Source organism: Mizuhopecten yessoensis, unplaced genomic scaffold (genome assembly GCF_002113885.1).
Source record: "Mizuhopecten yessoensis strain PY_sf001 unplaced genomic scaffold, ASM211388v2 scaffold10313, whole genome shotgun sequence".
NCBI classification, from domain to species: domain Eukaryota; kingdom Metazoa; phylum Mollusca; class Bivalvia; order Pectinida; family Pectinidae; genus Mizuhopecten; species Mizuhopecten yessoensis.
In genome coordinates, this window is record NW_018408484.1 from 122,324 (window position 1) to 148,562 (window position 26,239).

The 26,239-nt window shown below is 36.5% G+C and overlaps 2 protein-coding genes across 4 annotated transcripts; one reads left to right on the forward strand and one right to left on the reverse strand.

The window, feature by feature from the left end:
* Positions 1-3,794: 3,794 nt before the first annotated feature.
* Positions 3,795-19,902, reverse strand: LOC110460060 (NAD-dependent protein deacetylase sirtuin-1-like). Of its 3 annotated transcripts, XM_021512768.1 has the most exons (11): positions 19,880-19,902; positions 18,892-19,097; positions 17,661-17,743; positions 16,996-17,087; positions 14,877-15,126; positions 13,098-13,250; positions 12,628-12,775; positions 12,238-12,317; positions 10,925-11,111; positions 7,657-8,748; positions 3,795-6,876 (listed from the first exon to the last, which is right to left on the reverse strand). In XM_021512768.1, the coding sequence occupies exons 1-11, from the start codon at positions 19,885-19,887 to the stop codon at positions 6,566-6,568; spliced, it is 2,610 nt and encodes an 869-aa protein (XP_021368443.1). In that variant the 5' UTR covers positions 19,888-19,902; the 3' UTR covers positions 3,795-6,565. The 3 variants fall into 3 exon arrangements, with proteins under 3 accessions (XP_021368443.1, XP_021368442.1, XP_021368441.1); XM_021512767.1 differs by lacking the exons at positions 16,996-17,087; positions 17,661-17,743; positions 18,892-19,097; positions 19,880-19,902 and adding an exon at positions 16,872-16,981 and having other exon boundaries at positions 7,657-7,995; positions 8,044-8,748; positions 14,877-15,121; XM_021512766.1 differs by lacking the exons at positions 16,996-17,087; positions 17,661-17,743; positions 18,892-19,097; positions 19,880-19,902 and adding an exon at positions 16,872-16,981 and having other exon boundaries at positions 14,877-15,121.
* On the forward strand, positions 19,095-26,239 carry LOC110460061 (dnaJ homolog subfamily C member 12-like). The gene is made up of 5 exons (XM_021512769.1): positions 19,095-19,395; positions 21,862-21,940; positions 22,484-22,623; positions 24,253-24,385; positions 24,852-26,239. The coding sequence occupies exons 1-5, from the start codon at positions 19,318-19,320 to the stop codon at positions 24,932-24,934; spliced, it is 513 nt and encodes a 170-aa protein (XP_021368444.1). The 5' UTR covers positions 19,095-19,317; the 3' UTR covers positions 24,935-26,239.

Genomic DNA, 26,239 nt, shown 5'->3' on the forward strand with positions numbered 1-26,239 from the left:
CATGTATTTTCTCAAAGCGTTAGTTTTTGTATTACTGCTGTTCATTTGCATCTTCCCAAATGTCCTAATTAACGGCATGGCCTTGATGAAACTGGTACATGTACAAACGTTTAGCTGGAATGGAGTTACGTTATAATTCTTATGCCTAGGAGTAACTCAAGACAATAAAGGCTCCAATTAGGGTTTCCCCTCCAGCGTTTATAGACTAGAATGTAGGATACTGATAAGCGTGGATCAAGAAACTGATCTCCTTTCTTGAGCACAAGATCTTTTCCTCGTAGCTTCGTTCTTGGTGTCGCTAAGACGTTAATTCACAACAGGGGAGTTTTCGAAATTCAGAGCTGACTTTCCCTTTGAAAACCACGTTTAGTGCTCAATTATTGGTACCCGTCTCTGTCGCATTTAGAAGAACAAAATAACGAGCATGACGTCGGTGGAATCGTTGTTGGGAGACACCGGTTTATTAATGAATCCATGAACTACCGTTGGCTGGGAGTTACGTTCTCATGAACTACCGTTGGCTGGGAGTTACGTTCTCATAACCAAATGTTGGCTGAGAGTTACGTTCTCATGAACTAAATGTTGCCTGGGAGTTACGTTCTCATGAACTTCTGTTGGCTGGGAGTTACGTTCTCATGAACTACTGTTGGCTGGGAGTTACGTTCTCATGGACTACTGGTTATCTTCAACTTCGACAGAATACTCTAAAGCGTGCAATTTATTGAACATTATTTAGGGGCGTTAGAGAGATCGGTTAAAAACGAGTATTTTTATTTTGTTATTAGAACTATATGATACCGTTATAACGTTATTTTAACGTTCTTCAGGTTCGTGTACTATCAAGGGTTTGGCGACACCGTTTTTTCTTTTATTAATATCCCATTACCTATAAAACGTTGCGAGACTAAGACAATTGTATAGGTTCACGAGTTACAAGCGCCCATGGACACCTCCATTGATTTATGAACTGCCAAGGGTTGAGAGACACCAAACATTCTGCTGATTTATGACAGCTGAGACTCAAGTGACACCAGACGTTCTACAGATTCATGAACCGCTGAGGATTTGAAAATACCATCTAGTCTCTCGATTCTTATACTTCATGTACTTATGGTCAGAGAAACTTGATCGTCTACTATTTCATGGTCTACCGACGGTAGATTTACAACAGTTTATTAACTGTCGATGATTTGGAGCTAAAACGTCATTCTACATGTACTAATGCAGGAGTATCGAGTGTAGTAAAACACCATCTGACGTTTTATTGATGTAGAAAGCAACTAGGGTTGGAAGATACTAGACAGGTATATGGTAATTACAGAAAGGATACGAGTACAAAACTAAACCATCTTATAAGGAAAACACGTAACAGAACATGGTAACAAACAGGCTGTACAAAGCGGTCACAACCCTCTACTACAAAATACCTCATTCTCTTCAGGCCCTTCCGTACACTGTTACAAACCGGTCACAACCCTCTACTACAAAATACCTCATTGTCTTCGGGCCCTTCCGTACAGTGTGTACAAAGCGGTCACAACCCTCTACTACAAAATACCTCATTCTCTTCAGGCCCTTCCGTACAGTGTGTCAAAGCACTAACAATCCTCTACTACAAAATAACTCATTCCTTTCATGCCATTCTACATGTATGTCACTTATCATTGCCATATCCTGACAGATCAGCAGATTTAATTTCTAAAATACAATTGTAATAACCTGCATTTTCTTCTTTACAGTAGGAACTAGTCTGTGTCTGATTATTTCCTCTCGCACAAGAGGCTGTTCCTTAGTGACAACTTAAAGCAGCTATCTAGTATTTATGTTTCGAAGTGCGAAAATTATGAACATAATTCACCAAATTAGGTGATAAAAACATGCCCCCCCCCCCCTTCTATAGCAGGTACACTGTAGGTAGAATAAACTTCTATTGCTACATTGTAACACGTACACTGTAGAATATACTTCTATTGCTACATTGTGACACGTACACTGTAGAATATACTTCTATTGCTTCATTGTAACACGTACACTGGAGAATAAACTTCTATTGCTACATTATAACACGTACACTATAAAGTAAACTTCTATTGCTACATGGTAACACGTACACTGTAGACTAAACTTCTATTGCTACATGGTAACACGTACACTGTAGAATAAATTTCTATTGCTACATTGTAATACGTACACTGTAGAATAAACTTATATTGCTACATTGGAACACTTACACTGTAGAATAAACTTCTGTTGCTACATTGTAACACGTCCACTGTAGAATAAATTTCTATTGCTACATTGTAATACGTACACTGTAGAATAAATTTCTATTGCTACATTGTAACACGAACACTGTAAAATAAACTTCTAGTGCTACATTTTAACACGTACACTGTAGAATAAATTTCTATTGCTACATTGTAACACATACACTGTAAAATAAACTTCTATTGCTGCATTGTAACACGTACACTGGAGAATAAACTTCTATTGCTGCACTGTAACACGTACACTGTAAAATAAACTTATATTGCTATATACACTGGATACACTACATCAGGGTTGTACTTATTCACTGGACAGACCGGATACACTCTCTCAGTGTTGTACTTATGCACTGAACAGATTGGAAACACATTGTAACACGTACACTGGAGAATAAACTTCTATTGCTACATGGTAACACGTACACTGTAGAATATACTTCTATTGCTTCATTGTAACACGTACACTGGAGAATAAACTTCTATTGCTACATTGTAACACGAACACTGTAAAATAAACTTCTATTGCTCCATTGTAACACGTACACTGGAGAATAAACTTCTATTGCTGCACTGTAACACGTACACTGTAAAATAAACTTATATTGCTATATACACTGGATACCCTACATCAGTGTTGTACTTATTCACTGGACAGACCGGATACACTCTCTCAGTGTTGTACTTATGCACTGAACAGATTGGAAACACTCATTCAGGTCTGAACTTATAATTCTGAAAGTTACATACCAGTATGTCATACACCTAATGGAGAAAGTATGACAGCTTGGGATAAGATCCTCTGACAGGCATTACACACAAGTCATATGCCTTGTGACTCTATTGCTACACTGTAACCCGTACACTGTAGAATAAACGTATATTGCTACATTGTAACACGAACACTGTAAAATAAACTTCTAGTGCTACATTTTAACACGTACACTGTAGAATATACTTCTATTGCTTCATTGTAACACGTACACTGTGAAATAAACTTATATTGCTACATTGTAACCCGTACACTGTAGAATAAACGTATATTGCTACATTGTAACCCGTACACTGTAGAATAAACGTATATTGCTACATTGTAACCCGTACACTGTAGAATAAACGTATATTGCTACATTGTAACACATACACTGTAAAATAAACTTATATTGCTATATACACTGGATACCCTACATCAGTGTTGTACTTATTCACTCAACAGACTGGATACACTACTTCAGTGTTGTACTTATTCACTGGACAGACTGGATACACTCTGTCAGTGTTGTACTTATGCACTGAACAGATTGGAAACACTCATTCAGGGCTGAACTTATAATTCTGAACGTTACATACCAGTATGTCATACACCTAATGGAGAAAGTATGACAGCTTTGGATAAGATCCTCTGACAGTCATTACACACAAGTCATATGCCTTGTGACTTAAGATCAAGATTCCAAACTCATTTGGAAGGTTTAATGATAAAAGTAAAGAGCTTATTTGCACTTGTTATAAATAAAACAATAATATTGATTTGTTCATGTGACTGTTTTTTATTTGACTACCTGCTACTGAATGTTCTGTGTCTGACAGGATTTCCTACTATATACATCTACTTCTAAGTATATAACTAACTCCTACACCTTAAGATGACTTTCTAAATTTCTAAATATCTACAAAATAATTCACCATAAAATATAAGGCTGTTTACAGTTTAATAGATAATAATATATAATAATCTATACCTACAAATTGACTACAGTGATATATACATACACATACCAGGTTTCTGATGATTCATACAAAAGCTATACGTCATACTGACTTCTGATGGGATATTCACAGTGAATTTTCGGCACCTTCTGATTTTGACTTTTGTAAGAAATATATATAGACATATAGTTCATTCTTACAAAATTATACATTTATACAATAAATAAATCGAACAAAACAACAAATATAATACGTACACACCAAATGAGACACCATATTTGCATGAAAAATGTAGCTAAAGATGATCAATGATACATCTCTCTGACCTTCAGCTCCTTCTGTTTCCTGATTTAGTTAAAAAAAGGAATGCTTTTGCAATATTTTTATCACAAGAAATTTGTTTAACTAATTCACCCCTGAAATTTCATAATGACCTATTCCAACCTTTATATTGGAAGAGTTCAAATGTGTCTTCAGGGGTGAATGAGTTAAACCGTTCCTCATATAATTAAATCTGTTAGTTGAGAAATCTGTTTCCAAATACAATCATATGTAAGTTTGTAAAACTTGATGCTGTAGAATTATTGTGCAGAGATTCTTCGTGTACTCAACAATTTTGATAGCCTGAAATGCTGTTCTTAAAGGAAACAGTTCATTTACACTAGAGGATAAAGTTTTAAGATAAAACATAACTCAATTACATTCCAAAGTAAATAATTTGAATTTTCATAACTAAAAGAGCTACATACATGTATATATACATAAGTCCATATGTAACAAGACAACAGATGATATATAGTGCACATATACAGTAAAGGTTTTATATACACATAGAATATTTACAAACTTCTACATACATTTGGTATCATACACACTGGTTTACAAAACCTTGAAAACATATCCATACATTTAAGTAGGTCAAACATTTTATTCTCTAGCCTATTTTACATACCAGTAATCTTTGATGATAGAACACAAAGTTAACCCAGATATTTTCTAAGTCCGGTGAGTGTTTCTGGTTAGGCACAATAGTTTAGGGTTGGTAGGGAGACAGAAAATGGTTTTAAATTTAGCCTCGTCCTAATTAAATACTACTGTTTTAACATCAGGCTGAACAATTTTCTGACAATGTAAATGTGGCATAATCACAACCACATTGGTGAATGAAACCCAAAAATACTCTGACAGTGTAAATTTGGTATAATCCTGATTATTTTAAGGTATTGGACTCAATAACTCACTAACAAGTAGAAATTAGTCTAATCCTATATAATAATCCTTATAATATTTGTGTAATGCATCATCAAGGTAAAGTTAGTCAATTGTAACAATATTTTGCTCAGTGATACACTAACAAGGTAAATTTGGCCTCATCCTAATAATGTTGTTGTGCACAAAAAGTGAAATACAACTTTAAACAATGAATTAAAAAAAGACTTGGTAAGAAAATATCCAGTAGGTGTACTTGCAGTAACTTTAATTCATTCACTGTAAAACATTAGTATATGTACGCTTTATTCCGGACAATGGTCTGGAAACTTCAACAAAGTAAATTTGTAACATTAATGATAATTATCAAATTCTATTATTCTTTTTTAGAAAATAGGAACAAAACTAAAAGCATTAAAGATCGTTTCTGGGGAGTGAAAATTTTCTTTAGCAAGTCAGACAGAACAAGGAAGGGAGCAAGCTGGTCTACAAGCGCCAAACAATGGATCTCAGGTGTGAAAGGCATTAATCAACCGAGACCTGAGGTCAAATACATCCAACGAAACCAGAGACCAATTCAGATCCAGATACAAACACTACAACAAGAGCCAATTAGGCTCCTAATAATTAGTATTAAATAATAAGTTAGCCGATACGCCTCCTGCTACATTATTGTATAGTACAGTCGATCTGCGACTAGCTGTACACCTCTTACATTGTAGTAAACACAAAGTCTATATATACCAGGCACATCTAACACACTCAGCACACTTTGTCAGGATATATCATCTTAATGTAAATAGTCTGTGAACCTTATACTCTCAGATTGTTCTGTTGCAGAAATATCCCCTCAATTAATCCAGCTGGAACAGGCAAGATTTTAAGCAAATGTTTGGGTTTCTCATCATGCAAGACAGGATGTTTCAGCATATTTTTTTTGCAAAAGCATCATCATCAGGAAATGTTTATAATTCAACAATGAATTTCGTTTTTCCAGTTGCCAAATTTTTGAAGGTTTAAAATCAAATTGTTCACATAAGCCATTTATATGCAATTTATCTAAACCAGTATTTGATCTATGAAATGGAAATGACAAACAGAATTTGTACACCAAAGCTTTGTATGACATCTCATTTTCATATTAAAGTTTTGATTAATAAAAGGAATGTGCTTGGACTATTTTGATGGCACAGATTGCTTTGAACATAAATATATATATACTGACATACAAACATGTAAATCTAGTTGTATTGGGAAATACATTGTAGCTGCAGAGGACGATCAAGTTGTGTTTTCTTCTATTTTTAACACATAAGGTTTGCTTTCCCTATATCTGGATTGAGCAGCTGATGGCTTCAGTAGACACAACAGGTTTGCTTTCCCTATTTCTGGACTGAACAGTTGATGGCTTCAGTAGACACAACAGGTTTGCTTTCTTTACTGATAGCTTGAGTAGTTGAGACCTGACTATCTGTTGACTGTGGACATTCCAATGGTTGGTCACATGTTGACATTCCAATGTCACCACAGTCATTTTTCTCTACCCTATCTAGATCTCCCAACCTAGAGTCAATGGAACAGCAACTTGAAGACGTTGAAGACTGCACCTCATCTGCTTCATCATCGCTGCTATCGTAAACCTCTGCTCCCGGAAACACATACCGACAAGGTGCAAGATACAAGAACTGGTTTTCTGAAAAAGATGGATTTATTACTTTTGGGTATGAATTTTGCTTAACCTTTTCTTGCAAATTATTATGTTAACATCTTACTCATATAAGAGAAACAAATGTACCCATTTAACTAGAACAGTTATCAAGAGGCTAGCAACTTCATTGATATTGATGATGTTCTACATCAGCAATTTGGACAAAACTGTGTCTTCAGAAGATAGATGCACGGACAAATGAACAATCTAATCCCAGTACAGTAACTGTAGATTATTTACACTTTGTAAGATATAAATTTCTGGTTACATTGGTATTGAGTATTTATTGTGACTTCAAGTATAATGTGATAAATTATTTACACACAACTTCAGATGCATATGTTGAATGAAATGTGAAGAGAATCCTCGTACACTTTGTTACATGTACAGATATACGAACAATGTATTACATGTAAAGATATACAAACAATGTTATATTACTGTTGTCAAACACTGATATTCAAAACTCTTTTTAATCACAGGCCCAAACTTATCGATTGAGGTTCCAAAATTTTTGTTTTATAGTTTTATGTAATCACAAGAGCCCATTGACCAAATCATTTTCAAAGAGTGAGCTTAAGAAAAGGATTGCATTCAAATGAACCAACAAATTGGAATGTTTTCTGTTTACTGAGATATACATGAACTTTTCATACATAATCAAAACTTCAGATAGCTAGTGATTTTGCATTGATCTATTGAAATATAAAAACACTGCCATGAAGCTAAGACACATCTACCATTTACCACTTTATGATCACTTACCATCTAACAGTTTGGAGAGGCTGTCATGGCGCTTTGGCTGCCACATGCTCCTCATCATTTCTAGTTCTGAATTCTCATTGGAGCAGCTTGGTCCCTGTTGAAAAGCCCTGCTAATCTCCATGTCAGATTTCAGGTCTCCTTCTGTACTGCAGGTCACAACTTCTGTGTTTTTGCAGAGAGGTGCCGTAGCATCACCTTCACCGGGCCTCACTGTGTTTTTGCAGAGAGGTGCCGTAGCATCACCTTCACCAGGCCTCACTGTGTTTTTGCAGAGAGGTGCCATAGCAGCACCTTCACCAGGCCTCACTGTGTTTTTGCAGAGAGGTGCCGTAGCATCACCTTCACCAGGCCTCACTGTGTTTTTGCAGAGAGGTGCCGTAGCATCACCTTCACCGGGCCTCACTGTGTTTGCTACACTCTTTTCTGTTGACTCAGGGTTTGGAGCAGAAACTTCACTTTCCTGCTGTGGGTCAGATGTGTCCGGTTCCACATCATTTTCTGTCACCTTCTGCTGAGGATGTTTAAGAGCGTTTGCAGACTCCACACTGTTTTGTTCCACGACAGATGCAGAACTACACACATTTTCCTGCAAAAATTGTACACGCTGACTTTGAGAGCTACACTGATCCTCTGACGGAGAAGTGATGTTATTGAGATCTGAACTCTGACCTACATCACTGTCCTGTGGTGGGTCAAGTGCTACCTGATTTGTATCACACACCAAACTCTGAGCTACAACAGAGTCCTGTGGTGCGTTAGCCACCACTTGACTGGAATCACACGCCGTCACTGATTCATCTATATCATTCAGTTTTTTATCCAGATTATCCACATTTATCACATCTTTATCAGTACTGATCTCTGAGAAAAACACATGGTCTTTTACAGGATAAGGAGGAGGGGTCCTGAGTTGGCCTTTGGTCACTTCTTCCATGGTCGGTTCAGATAAACTAGAAATGCCGTCCCACTGCAGTCTCTTACACAACTCACCCATTATGGTGTCACAGTTGCCAAGCAGTTCAACATCAAAGTTCATGTTTTTGAGAGGTTCAAGGTTAATCAGGATTTGTGGAACATCAGGAGGTAAAGAATCTATTGAAATTCAAGATAGAAAAAAGAAAAGTCATTTTTAAGCAAATACCCAATGAAGGCATAAATAACAAGAACTGTAAGCTATTTTAAAACCTTCTGTTTTGTTTGTCATTTTGGGCCAAGCGGTGGTACCTTTGGCTATTTTTCGTACATACTTACTACATTTAGCTGTTTTATCGTGCTGTTGCATATCTTTTGTTATTTTGCAACTTTACATTTTCTGATGCTAAAATGGCAATGTCCGAATCTCGTTGGTTAGTACCTGGTTGGTTAGTTTTTAGTTTTGTTTTGTACTTTTTTATGTTTTATATTTTCCCCCTGCATTTAACAAGTTCAAAGTGTCCCCTTAAGATTAAACAGAAATGAATGGATGGTAGGATAATCTAGATTTTATATCAATGTGTGGATAGTAAGGTAGTCCACACTCTACAAAAATGAATTGGTGCTACAGCAGTCCACCTTTTACAGATATATATAGGTGTTATGATCCAGACTATACAAAAATGTTTGAGTGATTAATTAACCCTTTCCCTGGAACCTCAGTAACCCCTGACATCGTTGTACTTACTTGGAATAAGAGCAACTGGTCAAACTTTCCTTGGAACCTCGGTAAACCCTGACATCGTTGTACTTACTTGGAATAGGAGCAACTGGTCGAACTTTCCCTGGAACCTCGGTAAACCCTGACATCGTTGTGCTTACTTGGAATCAGAGCAACTGGTCGAACTTTCCTTGGAACCTTGGTAAACCCTGACATCGTTGTACTTACTTGGAATAGGAGCAACTGGTCGAACTTTCCCTGGAACCTCGGTAAACCCTGACATCGTTGTACTTACTTGGAATAAGAGCAACCGGTCGAACTTTCCTTGGAACCTTGGTAAACCCTGACATCGTTGTACTTACTTGGAATCAGAGCAACCGGTCGAACTTTCCTTGGAACCTCGGTAAACCCTGACATCGTTGTGCTTACTTGGAATCAGAGCAACTGGTCGAACTTTCCTTGGAACCTCGGTAAACCCTGACATCGTTGTACTTACTTGGAATCAGAGCAACCGGTCAAACTTTCCTTGGAACCTCAGTAACCCCTGACATCGTTGTACTTACTTGGAATCAGAGCAACTGGTCAAACTTTCCTTGAAACCTCGGTAAACCCTGACATCGTTGTACTTACTTGGAATAAGAGCAACCGGTCGAACTTTCCTTGGAACCTTGGTAAACCCTGACATCGTTGTACTTACTTGGAATAAGAGCAACTGGTCGAACTTTCCTTGGAACCTCGGTAAACCCTGACATCGTTGTACTTACTTGGAATAAGAGCAACTGGTCGAACTTTCCTTGGAACCTCGGTAAACCCTGACATCGTTGTACTTACTTGGAATAGGAGCAACTGGTCGAACTTTCCTTGGAACCTCAGTAAACCCTGACATCGTTGTACTTACTTGGAATAAGAGCAACTGGTCGAACTTTCCCTGGAACCTCGGTAAATCCTGACATCGTTGTACTTACTTGGAATAGGAGCAACTAGTCGAACTTTCCTTGGAACCTTGATAAACCCTGACATCGTTGTACTTACTTGGAATCAGAGCAACCGGTCGAACTTTCCTTGGAGCCTCGGTAAACCCTGACATCGTTGGACTTACTAGGAATAAGAGCAACTGGTCGAACATTCCTTGGAACCTCGGTAAACCCCGACATCGTTGTACTTACTTGGAATCAGAGCAACTGGTCAAACTTTCCTTGGAACCTCAGTAAACCCCGACATTGTTGTACTTACTTGGAATCAGAGCAACCGGTCGAACTTTCCTTGGAACCTTGGTAAACCCTGACATCGTTCTACTTACTTGGAATAAGAGCAACTGGTCTAACTTTCCTTGGAACCTCGGTAAACCCCGACATCGTTGTACTTACTTGGAATAAGAGCAACTGGTCTAACTTTCCTTGGAACCTCGGTAAACCCCGACATCGTTGTACTTCCTTGGAATAAGAGCAACTGGTCGAACTTTCCCTGGAACCTCGGTAAACCCTGATATCGTTGTACTTACTTGGAATAGGAGCAACTGGTCGAACTTTCCTTGGAACCTCGGTAAACCCTGACATCGTTGTACTTATTTGGAATAAGAGCAACTGGTCAAACTTTCCTTGGAACCTCAGTAAACCCTGACATCGTTGTACTTACTTGGAATCAGAGCAACTGGTCGCACTTTCAGTGATGACCCAATGACGATGAGTAGATCACACTTGTCTTTATCAGCAGCCATCTGTTGATGGAATTCCTCAGGGAGACTTTCTCCAAAGAATACAATATCTGGCTTCATCACTGCAGTGATGTCCTCGGGGGGGCACTTAGGACAGTGGGGAATCACCTGTCAACAAATACCAGTAGAGTTGTTCAATCATTTTACTTTTTATAAACACTAGTCTGCGTTACTAGCCTGTGGTAGTTACGATTTGAAAACATTCTACTAGGCACACCTATATTTTATAGTAAATAGTAGTTTTTCTAACCATGTTCCACAATTATTTTCTTTGTGTGTCTGGCTATCGGCATGATACACCACTGCTAACCAGCTGTAGTTAAAACTCCCAGCAATTATTCTTGTGATACATTAGTGGTACATCAGTGGTGCAAGTTCTCAATGTAGCATAATAAGGTTATTAAATATTAGGCACATGTAACCCTGGGTTATATAATATGATATATATATATATATGGTGTGTGTATATATATATACGAGTGCTGTCAACTGTCTGTATACACGTGTGTTATCCCGTCTCGTAAACAGTGTATGTGACGTCATCAGTTCGGAATGCATGTACCTGTGTTGTTATGTTCTGTTTCAACATTCTGACTGAATTGTACTTAAAACGTAGACCTTAGACCTGCCCCTTGCACGAATAAAGCACCCTATATTTCCGCCACTATATTTTGGCTACTGGGTAGATACTTACTGCCCAGTGGTCATTCTTACAATCCGACTCGTGAGAGCCGGATCAGATTACTGATAGAGCTTAGCCTTTAATTATATAGAGGGCGTACAGATACATTGTCGCCAGCATGTATTAGCAGGCTAGGAACATCATACCCGGTATCTCAGAGATTATAAAGGAAAGATATACACTTAAAACAACTTGTCCGAGTTATTGTTAAAACTGAGCAACCGGTGACACACATAAGCAACAAACAAACCCAAACTGGAACGAAAATGGTTGTTAATAATATAGCCTGCCCCAATTGTTTGATAACAATATTGTCTTAGAAGCCGTTGTGTTGCTGGAGGGGAGGAACTCTTGTCAATTACATTGATACTGGATGGTAATAGCCTTCACCAAAAAGTCCTTTCTTGAACAACTACTTGGCTGTAGAAATTTCAGCGAACACAACAATTAATCCTTCAGCTGATCAAATTTTGTGTAAGAATAAATTGATATTATATAATTTATCACAGGTAAATCTTACAAAAGGATGTTTAGAAATGTTATATACTATACCTGTTTGAAAATATCTGCCTTAATATCATCTGCCTTCATCTTGTGCTTGCAAACCATACAGGTAGCATTGGCAAATGATCCTAGAGAAAACCAAGACATATGGTACATCTAAACAACAATTCTAAATAAGATTTTGTTTTGAAAATAGCACATGACTGAGGTATAAAATGTCTGAGAAGAAACAAAAGACATTTAAATATTCAGAAATATTTTGTTGGAATTTTCTTTACAAACTCAAGTAAATAGATATAGGTTGCCTTTAACTGAAGGTTTTCTTTTATTTTCCACTCTCCAGACAGTTAGAATTAGGTATGCCTAAACATAAGTGTCACATAATTGAAGCTGAGCACTCAAGCCTATAGATACAACTGTATAAACTGTAGCCCTTACCATGGCACTGAATGACACTGGTTATCCCGGCCACTTGCTCCAGGGTATCTATATTCTGGGTATAATTACGTAGAAGCTTTCCCTGACTTTCCAACATTTTGATGAATTTGTGAGATTTGGACGGTTCAAACTGGCCTGGGTAGATTTCCTACAAATTAATCACAGGCATATTATTGTAAAAATAATTTTACAGTACGGTATATGTATCAACTTCAAATCATGTTTACTATTTTTGAAATGTAATATAAAGATTCCTTCACATTGAGGAGTCACCGTTTTTGTGATCCTCACCATCAACAATTTTTTCTTCCACTATACAAAAGTTAACAATTTCATATAATACCTAACAAACCCATGAATTATAAATTATAAATGGCAATGCCATACGATAGTAAATATATCTGAAACAGCTATTATGCACACATGTATAAACATTTCAAGCATGCAAATGCGCCCATCAGTTTAATTACCTTGGCAAATTTGAAAAAAGGTCTTGGGTCATCCCTGAAGTATTTGATATCAAACATTGCCTGGGGATCAGGAAGATCTGGAAAGTCGACGGCTAGTCGGGCATAAATACCATTCCTGGACCGGAAGTCAGGGATGCCACAGGACACCGATACCTAAATGGATAAAATTCTGGTTAATATACAGCATCACCTTGGAAACATTTCAATATTTTGCAGGTTAGGTTGAAAATTGCATTTTATTGGATTGTAAAAATTAAAGAATGGCAATAGTGTAATGATAGCCTGATGGACAGGCGGACCACGGACGCAGGGTGATTTTATGGTGGGTGGACTAAAAACTTTCGTTGTCAATGAGTAAATACTTTATAAGAAGTTGTCCTCTAAAAAATGTCTGACAGACAGAATGACAATGAAAAGGGACATAACTCCAAGAAAATAAAATGATGGCAATGGCATAACAATACGTGCATCACTGTTTTGTGTCTGTAACATCTACATATTTGTTATATGATTGAAACTTTAGAAGGCGTGGAGTTCACAAGAATGTGTGACTGACAGATTGAAAAACTAAAGTCCCTTCCGGTTGGACTGGTAAGGGACTAATAGTTGACAATAAACTGGATTGCAAATATTTTTGTTATTTTTATTTTTCCTTACTTGACACATGTTAGGAGTATAAAAAAAAATATCATTTAATTTACATCAAACAGATTAATTACTTGTTACTATGAAAAACACCTACAATGCACAGCTTAACAGTAAATACAAGAGATCCCAGAGGGATCTTGGCGCCCACCATTGTACCATCTTCATTAGTTCTTTGTCAGTTCGATCTTTTCTCTTCTTTTCTCTAATCTATTTGATCCAGTCATGTTAACAGTAAATGCACCTTGAGGTCATTTTTGATCTAAACTAAATACTGATGTGTATGAAAGACAACCTTCAAAGTGACTTTGTCAATTTACATACTTACTAGTACAGTACTTAATGTGAAAGAAATAGAATCAATCATTGCACTGTCTAGTTCTTCCTTAACTTTAGCCATTTTATTTTTATGATCAGTCTCAAAATATAACATGCACAACGAGGGATTAGGGAAACCTACATATCAAAATTGAGAAAGATCCATCAAGTTATTCCTGAGAAATAGTACTAACAAACCTTCAATGTCAAAAATCGAAGATGGCTGTCGGTTGGCTATTTTGTTTATATGATCAGTTTCAAAAGTAAACATGAACAATAAAGGATAGTGGGGAACCTACATAAAGAATTTGAGAAAGAACTCCCCAGTACTTCCTGGGAAATAGCACTAACAAACCTTAACTGTCAAAATCAAAGATTTGTTTTTCCGATCAGTCTCATAAGAAAATATGCATAAATTCATAACAAAGGAAACCTATATAAATATTTTAGGAAAGATTTCTCAACCTTCAATGCCTGTCGGCCATTTTGTTTATCTGACCAGTCTCAAAAGTTGCCCTGCACAGCTAAGGACCAAGGGGAACCAACATGTAAAATTTGAGAAAGATCCCTCAAGTACTTCTCGCGAAATAGCGATAACAAAAATTGTTTAAGGACAGACAACGGACGGACCACGGATGCAGGGTGATTTGAAAAGCCCACCATCAGATGATGGTGGGCTAAAAATATCAGATGACAGAACAGTATTATAATTGTAGATACGTATTGTAGCAAAGTGGTCCGTGGTTTATTATCAGCATCAATAGACAAATGCACATTCTGTTAAACCATCTTAGAATATCATGTTTATTTCCTTACCCCTGCTCCTGTCAACACCATGATTTTGCTGCAAGTTTTCAGAAGATGTAGAACATCTTCCAAGGTATTAACATGAGGCAGTTTCTTCCTCCGTGGTGGTTCCGACATGATATTGACAATTATTTTCCACAGAGTAAAATCATCCATATCTTCTGGAATTAGGACGTCTGACATTATGAGGTCATTGAGAATGACACGAGGGTTTATTCCTGTCATCATCTGATCTTGAACCCACATCATGGAACCTGGTTGGGATCAGAAATAAAATAACTGTGTGACATTCCATAATCAGACTTTACCAGGCAAAACATCACTAAACTGAATATTAACCTAGCACACAGATATATCCAGACTGAATATTGTAAACCTAATAAGCATACCAACATCACTAAACTGAATATAAATCTAGTATACCAACATCACAAGACTGACAGAATGATAATTATGTCATTTCAAGTGCTCTAACAGCAATATAAATATAGTCAATGAAATTGGCTAGGAGACCATTTTTTTTTTAAGTTATTGGAAATAAATCACACATGACACATCTGTTAAGAAAATGCAAAAACTTATATTCTGCCTCTTATTCTGCTTTTCAAAAATTGGAAAATGGCATAATACATGCTTGTATAATATCAATCATGGATGCAGGGTAACTCTTTCTGTACCATTGTTGTGTACACACGACAACAATGTCATTTTGGTCCCTGTTGACGTGTAAACACGACAAATTATTATGCCGTCTCATACCTGTTAAGACAAGATATCTTGGTGTTACCTGTCTTATGTTTAACTTGTTATAGCACATGACAGTTGCCTAATCCAATTAATTGCTGCTAAAATCAGCACCAATCAATGTGAATTTTTTTTAAGTGCAAAGAACTCATTTTTCATCATGTGACCTATTGTTTTCGAATTTGCGTAAAATATTTACCTTTGGTAGTCTCCAATATATACAATCCGGCGGTGACTTAATTCGATACGAACAGTGGTAAATAAAGATATGTATGTCTATGAAAAAAAACATGAAACAAAATCAACATTCCAGACATGTCACTGATACCTACCAGGAGATGTAGTCTGCCAGGCCTCCTCACTCAGTCCAGACATATCACTGATACCTACCAGTAGATGTAGTCTGCCAGGCCTCCTCACTCAGTCCAGACATACCAGTGATACATACCAGTAGATGTAGCCTGCCAGGCTTCCTCACTCAGTCCCGACATATCACTGATACCTAACAGGAGATGTAGTCTGCAAGGCATCCTCACTCAGTCCCGACATACCAGTGATATCTACCAGTAGATGTAGTCTGCCAGGCATCCTCACTCAGTCCAGACATACCAGTGATACATACCAGGAGATGTAATCTGCCAGGCCTCCTCATTCAGTCCCGACATACCAGTGATACCTACCAGGAGATGTAGTCTGCCAGGCCTCCTCACTCAGTCCCGACATACCAGTGATATCTACCAGTAGATGTAGTCTGCCAGGCATCCTCACTCAGTCCAGACATACCAGTGATACCTACCAGGAGATGTAGTCTGCCAGGCATCCTCACTCAGTCCAGACATACCAGTGATACCTACCAGTAGATGTAGTCTGCCAGGCATCCTCACTCAGTCCAGACATATCACTAATACCTACCAAGAGATGTAGTCTGCCAGGCCTCCTCACTCAGTCCCGACATATCACTGATACCTACCAGGAGATGTAGTCTGCCAGGCATCCTCACTCAGTCCCGACATATCACTGATACCTAACAGGAGATGTAGTCTGCCAGGCCTCCTCACTCAGCCCCGACATACCAGTGATACCTACCAGGAGATGTAGTCTGCCAGGCCTCCTCATTCAGTCGCGACATACCACTGATACCTACCAGGAGATGTAGTCTGCCAGGCCTCCTCACCCAGCCCCGACATACCAGTGATACCTACCAGGAGATGTAGTCTGCCAGACCGCCTCACTCAGTCCAGCCATATCACTGATACTTACCAGGAGATGTAGCCTGCCAGGAATCCTCACTCAGTCCAGACATATCACCGATACTTACCAGTAGATGTAGTCTGCCAGGCATCCTCACTCAGTCTAGACTTATCACTGATGCTATCCAGGAGATGTAGCCTGCCAGGCATCCTCACTCAGTCCAGACATATCACTGACATCACTAAGGTTGTCCGAATCATCTGCTATAACTTCATTATCTTGATCCTACACAAACACAACCTTACATTTAATATTTTAATTTCCATTGTGTACACAGTTTTAAAATTATTTAAGACTAGAATTATATATTAAACATTTTTCTTAACCAAAAGAACAGAGTTCTTAATTCTTTTGCTGAAATTCTTTGATCAATTTCCAAAAATTCATGGACAAGTCAAAATGGAAACCATCTGGTAACACCTGGTTCTCATCTTTAAAAAACATGCTCAATGAAGTTTATTTTACTCTCAAAATAAGTGCTTGTCTTTGTTGTAAATAATTAAAAAACTTTCTGCTAATGACAAAATACACAGCAACCAGTTGCAGCATACTTATATATATCATACAACATACTCATCCTGTTACATGTATATTTATCTCATTTTTCTCTCTCAATTATTCCTTGTCTTAAGTAAAATGGTAAGAAAATATCATGATTTCTTCACTGAGAAATAACTGCCATTGAATCTAAAGTCATTATGATCTTCACACATTTCAACCTAAGCCTACATATAAAACACAATTTATTATATGATGATACAAAAATTGTCATAAGTTACATGTAAGAGATAAACTCACAATATTATTCTGTACTGGATGCTCTTGATCTGTTGTTTCCCCAGAGAAATTGTCCTGTCTTGTCGCATCATAATTACCATTCACTAAAATCACAAATATTAATAAATCAATATCATGAGAATTAAATACCAAGATTTAAAATGCATCAAATCAATATCTGCCACATGTACACTAAAGGTGAAGATTAAACATTACAGCCAAGCAGAGGCCAGGTCTGTCTACCAGTGCCTCATATAGACGTTCACCCACTCACAGCAGCGGTTTATGTCTTGCCCAGGTGACTGAAAGTTCTACAAAGTAGACATGATTACTTACAAATAAATTCATGATTCACAATTACAATTAATTGTTAGTCTCTGAATTGTTATTTGTGAACTTTTTTCACTTTAAGCCTCAGAAATTTCATATGGACCAGAAAATAATTTTCTTGCACAGAAAAATGACAGGATGATAATTATAAAGCTGCAGTGGAAAAAAGTATGAAATATATGGGACATCTATTTTGTTTGTCTCCTCAAAGAAACACTGGAGGTCTAATTTTCAAAATATTTATAAATAGTTTACTAAATGCAACATCATTCTATTTATAATAATACAGGGTTTTATTTCCCCAACACCATTCTTAAAGGTACATTACACATACCCATTCCATAGAGAAAAACATATAACTCTACTTCACATTGAACTTGTTACAAAATTAAATTTGTGAATATTATTTTGAATTATTTATGATTTTCCTTATAGAATCAGATGATATATCATAAACATCACAATTTCAATATTAACATTATTAAAATATTCCCAACTTTTTTTAGTTTTGTACATGTATGTTTTTCTAAATATATGGACCCTTAATTTGAAACTTTCCAAAAAAGTATGACTTACTAGGGGTTGTAATTTTGGATGACCATAAAAACTTTTAGGAGGTTGTTGATCATAAACATTAAGGGATCTACAATCTACTAGTCTACTATACAACGTGAACCTGTTTTTTTAAAGAGGTCACGATGACCTAATTTTAGCAGGTTATCAATTTTAATTTCCATTTTTTTATTTTTTTATTTTGGTGTATAGATAAAAAAGACATGAACTATCTAGAATGCATATCTCTGTCGGCTGTCATTATGTTGTACCCATACATGATAGATAACATCTATGATTCGGCATATATTGCAAACAGTCGTCTACAACTTAAAGGGAAACAACTCGAAATACACCAAATATGAGATACCTATGTCAGAAGAATTAAAGTTGTTAGCTTTCGTATGAGATCCCGGCCCATTTCTTATTTCTGTTGAATCAATATTAAACGTACAGGAAATGTCACAGTCGCCAGAAGTGCTGTCTGGTTCGATCCTTTGGCGTTTTGATGGGACCTCTTCTAAAATCTTTACGTCTTCCGCCATTTTCTTTTTTTGGAACCACATCGCATGCGCACTGAAAAGTTATTTGCAGGGGAGTTATCATTATTTACAGATTTTGAATGGGAAATATTATATTCGAACTGACATAGAAGTTACGCCCTTGTAATACGTTCATAATCCATACAGTACATGTTTTATGAACATAAGAATGTATTTAGAGAAGCGGTATTACACGCAAAGCTTTCACCATCGATTCCCATGTCAAATATGCAAATGAGCTCCCGAGTCCCGGCATGGAGGAGATCTTGCAACATAAGTGTAGAGAAGAGGATGATTTCTATAAAATTCTGAACTGTAGCGAACATTCATCGGTATGTAATGTTAAGATGAAAACACATGATATATAAAACCATTTTATTTTGTCTATTATTTTTTGATAGATCGACAAACTTGTGATTTATAACTATCATTTTATATGTCGAGGATCAATCCGAAAGTAGAGTACCTGTCAGCTGTCAAGTTAGACATTTAATAGCTAGACACACAGGCAATACATACATGAAATGATAATGTGTTTAAAAAGTATGCACATTGTTTCGAATGCTTTGCAATACGTTCGATCTTTGGAAGAAAAAACAAACGTTTCATACAGGCTCATGTCAGTGTATTTCCTCAAAATGATAAAAATGTGGAAGTTGCTTGGTATACCCATGTCAGGAAAAATGTCAATACTGCCCTTTACAGAAATTATTTGTTGAAAATATTGTTGACTTTGTCTGATAAGTAACATTTGAATGCAGAATTATTGTGGCGCAAAATTGCAATGAATAATGGAATTCAAGAAAAAAAACTTACCTGAACATGCATTCCTGAAGTATCCATTTATTGACTATTATCGGGAAAAATGTAAGAAAATGTGTCAAATCTCCAGAATAATAGCATATATATTTCCACTGAATAAATAACAACTGCATGAGCATAAAGCCATAAAGCCAACAAGGCTGCCTGAAGTTGGGGGAAAAAGCATGCAAAGCAAGTGCGATTTTACCTGTACACCATTCAAAACACCTTCAGGTTCTCACTCAGGAAATCTGACTTGACTTGTATCAATAGCCTTGTTAGCTTCATGAATTATTGTAAAATATCCAATGAAAATACATGCCATCATTCTTGAGATTTGAAGTATTTTCTTACATTTTTCTCGATAATAGTCAATACACAGATACTTTAGAAATGTATGTACAGGTAAGTGTTTTCATGAATTACAATATTCAATGCAATTTTGCACCACTAAAATTCTGCATTCAAAAGTTACTTTTCAGACAAAATCAAGAATATATTCGACAAAGGTCATTATTGACATTGTTCTTGACATGGGTATACCAACCAACTTCCATATTTTTTTCATTTTGAGGAAAAGTTATGAGCCGATCACATACTATATACAGTGACAAAGACATGTATGAAATACCTTAATCACTGTGCACCTATGGAACTTGGAAATATTAATTGTGTAACAGGTCAGGAGATGGGAAAAATGCACGTACAGACCTGGGTTCGAATCCGGGACCCTCCGAAATCTAGACGGACGCTCTACCAATTGAGCTACCTGGTCACAGACGATGGAGCCAGTGCAGTTCCGACACATTCCTCTCTCCGGAATTAAGAACTATTGCGGTGATGTGCAATGCATTTATATCAGGTTTTTTAGTTGGATCGTATGGCGGAAGCATTTGCATTTATCTATTGGGATTTACAAGTTTCGTTGGCGATATCAATGTTCAATTACTATAAACCACGTGAGTACTTTGAACACTCGCCGACTTCCATTTCATACATCTTTATATAGGAGCTGTGCAGGAACTCTATCGTTATAAATCTCTGATTTAGATAGAGCTCCTACAGGAATTACTTTTTCTAAGTCTTCGGCCCCAAGGGCCCCAACCCATACCTCGGTATCCCCTTGTCAAGCATATATACACACAATGCTTGAAACAAGGATTGGTCACAGGCACCACTGTGACAGGAGATGGAAAAATGCATGGCCAGACCAGAGCCCAGGATCCTCCAAAATCTAGACGGAAGCTCTACCTATTGAGCTACCTGGTTGCAAACAAATGACCAGTCCAGTTCCGCTACAATATTTTGATTGTGTATGGATGTTTCTGGTTTAAGTACTAATCAGCTGCTAATATTAATACCCAGCCTCCTCAGCTCTGACGATGTAATAAAACATTGTCTCGTCTTCAGAAGCTATATGTGATTGCAGCTAGGTTTTGGTAAGTTACTAGAGCTGCTGTTATTTGACATTCTGGTAGGAAATCCATATCCTGTTATTGTGTACTGTATAGACTGGCTACCCACTCTTGCCATGGCACAAATATCTTCATCAGACAGCAAGTAAAAGGTTGCAGTTACAGAGACCAAGACTGTTTTTGTAGTTTGCACTAGAAAAAAATTCCACTAACTTCTCTATAATTTTGCTTATGGTACACATTCCATGAACAGAATAAGACTTAACGAAATGTGTGCAGAGTGGTTAGCCTTGCCTGATTTCTTCTGACTTGCTCAGAGTTCATGGCAGTCAAGATTTTATGACAGCTCTGTAAGTTTATATACAAAACCAGAAGTGCTGGACACACTACAATGTATATATATACTATTATATTTTATAGTATATGTAATTACACCATTTTAGCGGCAAGTTCTAGCTGGCAGTGACTTGTGTACATACCTGCCAGTAATTAGTCTAGTAGTGACCTGTCCACCCTCTTGTCCTCTTGCACCCATCACTTAAAGACAACAACTTGATTATTAAAATCGTCCTTTTTCTTCAGACAGAACAAATAAATACAGAGTACAAGATCCTTGCATTAGAATGTCATCCCGATAAAAACCCTGCTGACCATACTGCAGGTAAGCAAGATACAAGTTTATGTTTATACTTATACAATTGCAAGTACTGTACATTTTAGGTTGTTACATAAGTGTTACATCAGAAATCTGGTTTTGATACCTCCTGTTTTAAGCTTGCTTATACAGCATGCACTGGTTGTAATAAGGGTTAGTCACATGCACCAAAAAGTCATACTAATAGGAATCGAAACAAAATGCAATTAAGCTAGTATATGGGATGCAAACCTGAAACCTCCAAGTCAGATGCATGATGTCACAAATAGAACTTGTTTACTGGGACCGAAAAAGAATCCGAGACCCATGTGAAGTGTCATTTTGTGAAGCAAAACAATTTTGAAACTTGATATTTGAGACTGCAAAAACTAACTTTGAATTTTTTAATGAAATGTACTCCAATCATAATGTAAAAAAGGTTGTTTTTTTACCTTTAAACTACTTGTAGGTTTTACAGATTTGACTGTAGTCATTTGAAATGAGAACCATGATATGCTTTTATTTGTTCAACTTTTGCTAAAGAAACTTGTTTTGTTCTTATTTTCAAAGTTGAAAAATTTGCAAGACTTCAAAAAGCCAAGGAGGTGTTAAGTGATCAGGAAATGAGGAAAAAATATGATAAGTGGAAGAATTCTGGGATTGCAATGTCGTACGACCAATGGAGTGGTTTACGTGACTCTGTCCATACTGTAAGTACTATAACAGCCAAGGGGAGAATGCAGTGAGGACTTATTTGAAGTTATAATTAAAATTGCCATTTTCATTTATTTGAATAAATCAGTATGAGACTATAATGTGACATTAATCCATTTTAATCAGTATCAAAATACTAAATAAAGGTTTCATACAAACACCTGTATCTACAGCTTAAACAAACACTTTCATCAGTATACATGTACTGTATACGCTCATTCATCATTACACATGTACTGTATAAATACTTTCATCAGTATACATGTACCGTATACGCTCATTCACCAGTACACATGTACTGTATAAATGCTTTCATCAGTATACATGTACTGTATACGCTCATTCATCATTACACATGTACTGTATAAATACTTTCATCTGTACACATGTACTGTATAAATGCTTTCATCAGTATACATGTACTGTATACGCTCATTCATCATTACACATGTACTGTATAAATACTTTCATCAGTATACATGTACCGTATACGCTCATTCACCAGTACACATGTACTGTATAAACTCATTTATCAGTACACATGTACTGTATAAATACTTTCATCTGTACACATGTACTGTATAAACTCATTTATCAGTACACATGTACTGTATAAACTCATTCATCAGTACACATGTAATGTATAAACTCAATCATCAGTACACATGCACTGTATAAACTCAATCATCTGTACCCATGTACTGTATAAACTCATTAATCAGTACACATGCACTGTATACACTCAATCATCTGTACACATGGACTGTATAAACTCATTCATCAGTACACATGTACTGTATAAACTCAATCATCAGTACACATGTACTGGATAAACTCATTCATCTGTATGCATGTTCTATACAAACACATTCATTCATCATTGTACTGTTTAAACAGTCTGTATAAACACAGTCATTAATTTAATAAGTGGTCCTGGCCCAGTTTTATATATTTGGTAACACTCAGTTTTTAGAGATGATATAACAGCTTGTACAAGACTGTTATAATATATCATACTTGTGGTAATCACAATATTTAGGTCGGTGCTGCTTCATGTGAGCATGCAGCAATAGGAATACCCACTGTATTACAGGAAATTGACAGGAACCAGCAGTTCATGTAGGACTTTATTCAGTTGTAATACAAATCTATATACTTGTATATATATATATGATATAAAAAGAAAAATTCTCAACAGCAAGTCTTTAGTACTTTCATCTCATCAAGGAGATTCTTCAGACTGTTCATTTGAAGTAGATACAATGTATTGTGACGTCATAAACTATGACGTCACATAAAAGTTTGCTATAGCGACGTCCACTATATGGGTACCCACCATAGCGATATCACAGCAATAGAAATACATAATTATGGTCTTAGGGTAAAGAGTACTATTTGTTTAGGATTTAGAATTACTATAAATACTATGATTTATGGAGAGAAAAAAAGAAAAGAAAAAAAAATCCCTGTGTGGAGCGAACTCGGGGCCATCACATTACTGATCCGACACACTACCGATGTGTGTATATTTTTATATTATTTCTTCGTCCGTAAGGATCATTTTTCTGCTTTTATAATATATATATATATATACTTACCATTTCAAATATATTGTTTCATTATAGTCCATGCACTGGGCATCAGTAAAACCACAGCCCATGTTGGATCACCCCGAACACAGGATAAAAAGACCAACCCAGCGATCCGACACTCATGGAAGTGTCCCTGTCAGTACCACGTCAACTTCATACCAGTTAGGTAATCAAGCTTATATTGTGGCTTATAAAATAGTCAAAGCAGTCATAAAACATCTCAAGGTCTAATTAAATTAATCTACAATATAGAAAATTGAAATGGAAGAAATGTGCAGTTCAAGATCATGTCAATACAGTATAGATAGTCACCACCAGATAGTGTGAGTTATAATCTGTAATTTCTTATTGGAAGAAGAAAAGATTGTACTGCATGTAATGCTTGCATAGTAATGGAGGAAAACAGATGCATGACCTGTATAGTGATAATGTAAGACTTGTACAGTGATGATCATCTTCGCTAGCCAAGTGGAGTGTATACGAAGCGAACACTTGGCTAGCGAAGATGAGTGATGATAAGATGGTCATGTTTCAATAAGTGAAATAGAGCTTGTGCCAAACTTCCATTGAGAAAGGAATACACAGTATTAGCTCATACTGGTAATCGTACACGTATCTCATTTCCATTACAGCCACAAAGGAAGCCTCCTCACCCCCATGGGAGAGGGATGCAGCCTCTACTACTTTGTCCAAGTTCAGAAACTATGAAATTTGACCAGTGTTTCATTAAAGGTCGTAACAATTGCAAGACCGCTGCAGTTTAGAAGGACCAAAGGCTATATGTGTTTGATTCTTAGAGAAATTTTTGAACTGATTTCAAACATCAGTTTGTTCCATATTCATTGCTAAAAAGGGTATTTTTTGGCTGGCATCAATGAAATAAATATGAAAACTAACTTTGATAGAAATAGGTGGGTATTTAATAAATGGCCAAATCAGAAAATTGCATATATTAAGTATGAATGGAATCCATCCCTGAAGTAAGGTATGGATAAAGTCATTCAAACCAAGAATGTAATGAGCAGGAGACTGCAGGTTTGTTGTATAGTTTATGCCATTGGTTTGAACCTCCTTGTTTCTATCCCACACCATGGATTGAGTGTCTTGCATACTTTATAAATACCTGTTGAAGTCAGCTGTTTTTCTGTGGTCAGTTGGTAAATGCAGTGCATAGGAATTTATGTGAAAAAATAATGAGGCCTAGTACTGACCCTGAGGATTGTTTCTGGCCTACCTGTACATGTCCATCTACATGCCTGCATCTGAGAAACATGGACAGTCTTGGCTCTCTACATGTACATTCTGTAGTGTCGAAAGCTCTGAACTTTTATAACATATTTGTCAGTAGTAAGCTCTCCAGGGACTTTCATTCAAGTAATGTGACTTACATTTATCAATCAATCATCCCTGATATACTAGTCCTTATTGGTAACAAACTTGCATGTTGCAGCTTTTTACCTAAATTGGTGACAAATAAGTCATTTTTTTCCATTTGTTCCTGTTTCAATGTATTCTATGTAATATAGGCTGTATGATATACCTTATTTTACTTTATAAAGACAAGTCTAGTCTTTGGTAGTGTTGAATGCTAATAAGATAATGGAATATTAACAAGTATTTTATTAATATGAATATTTGATGTATAAACAGTAATTAGCAATATCATAATAGCCATTACAACCAAGACTGTTTTACTGTCCCTCTGTTCATGGAAATCTTCTTCCCAAATTATTAGTTGTGCATTTTTCATCACATTTCCTGAAAACTAGTGTCCAACTTTAATCCTATTTTCTTGCAACTTAATTACCAATGCAGTGTATTTATCTCCTACACCATACTAATCTTGAAATTTCAGTGGAGTTACGTCCCTTTGCTTACTTGTGTAGGGTTATAATACAACTATATATATATATTCTTTTGATTCTGAAGCTGTGGACCAATTGACACCGATTTTAACTTTAATGAAGGGGTTAAGTTTTACATTTTGCTTTTGATTTTATGTTTTGTTATTTATTTATTG

What these genes read in the sequence shown, in the direction of transcription:
- LOC110460061 (XM_021512769.1), top strand. Translation starts at nt 19,318, where the DNA reads ATGGAGGAGATCTTGCAACATAAGTGTAGAGAAGAGGATGATTTCTAT. An exon ending in TACGTGACTCTGTCCATACT is followed by an intron (nt 22,624 to 24,252) that starts GTAAGTACTATA and finishes GTTTCATTATAG; the next exon opens with TCCATGCACTGGGCATCAGT. An exon ending in GTCAACTTCATACCAGTTAG is followed by an intron (nt 24,386 to 24,851) that starts GTAATCAAGCTT and finishes TTTCCATTACAG; the next exon opens with CCACAAAGGAAGCCTCCTCA.
- LOC110460060 (XM_021512768.1), bottom strand. An exon ending in CTTTAATTCTTCTGACATAG is followed by an intron (nt 17,744 to 18,891) that starts GTATCTCATATT and finishes TTGTGATTTTAG; the next exon opens with TGAATGGTAATTATGATGCG. An exon ending in ATCCAGTACAGAATAATATT is followed by an intron (nt 17,088 to 17,660) that starts GTGAGTTTATCT and finishes GTGTTTGTGTAG; the next exon opens with GATCAAGATAATGAAGTTAT.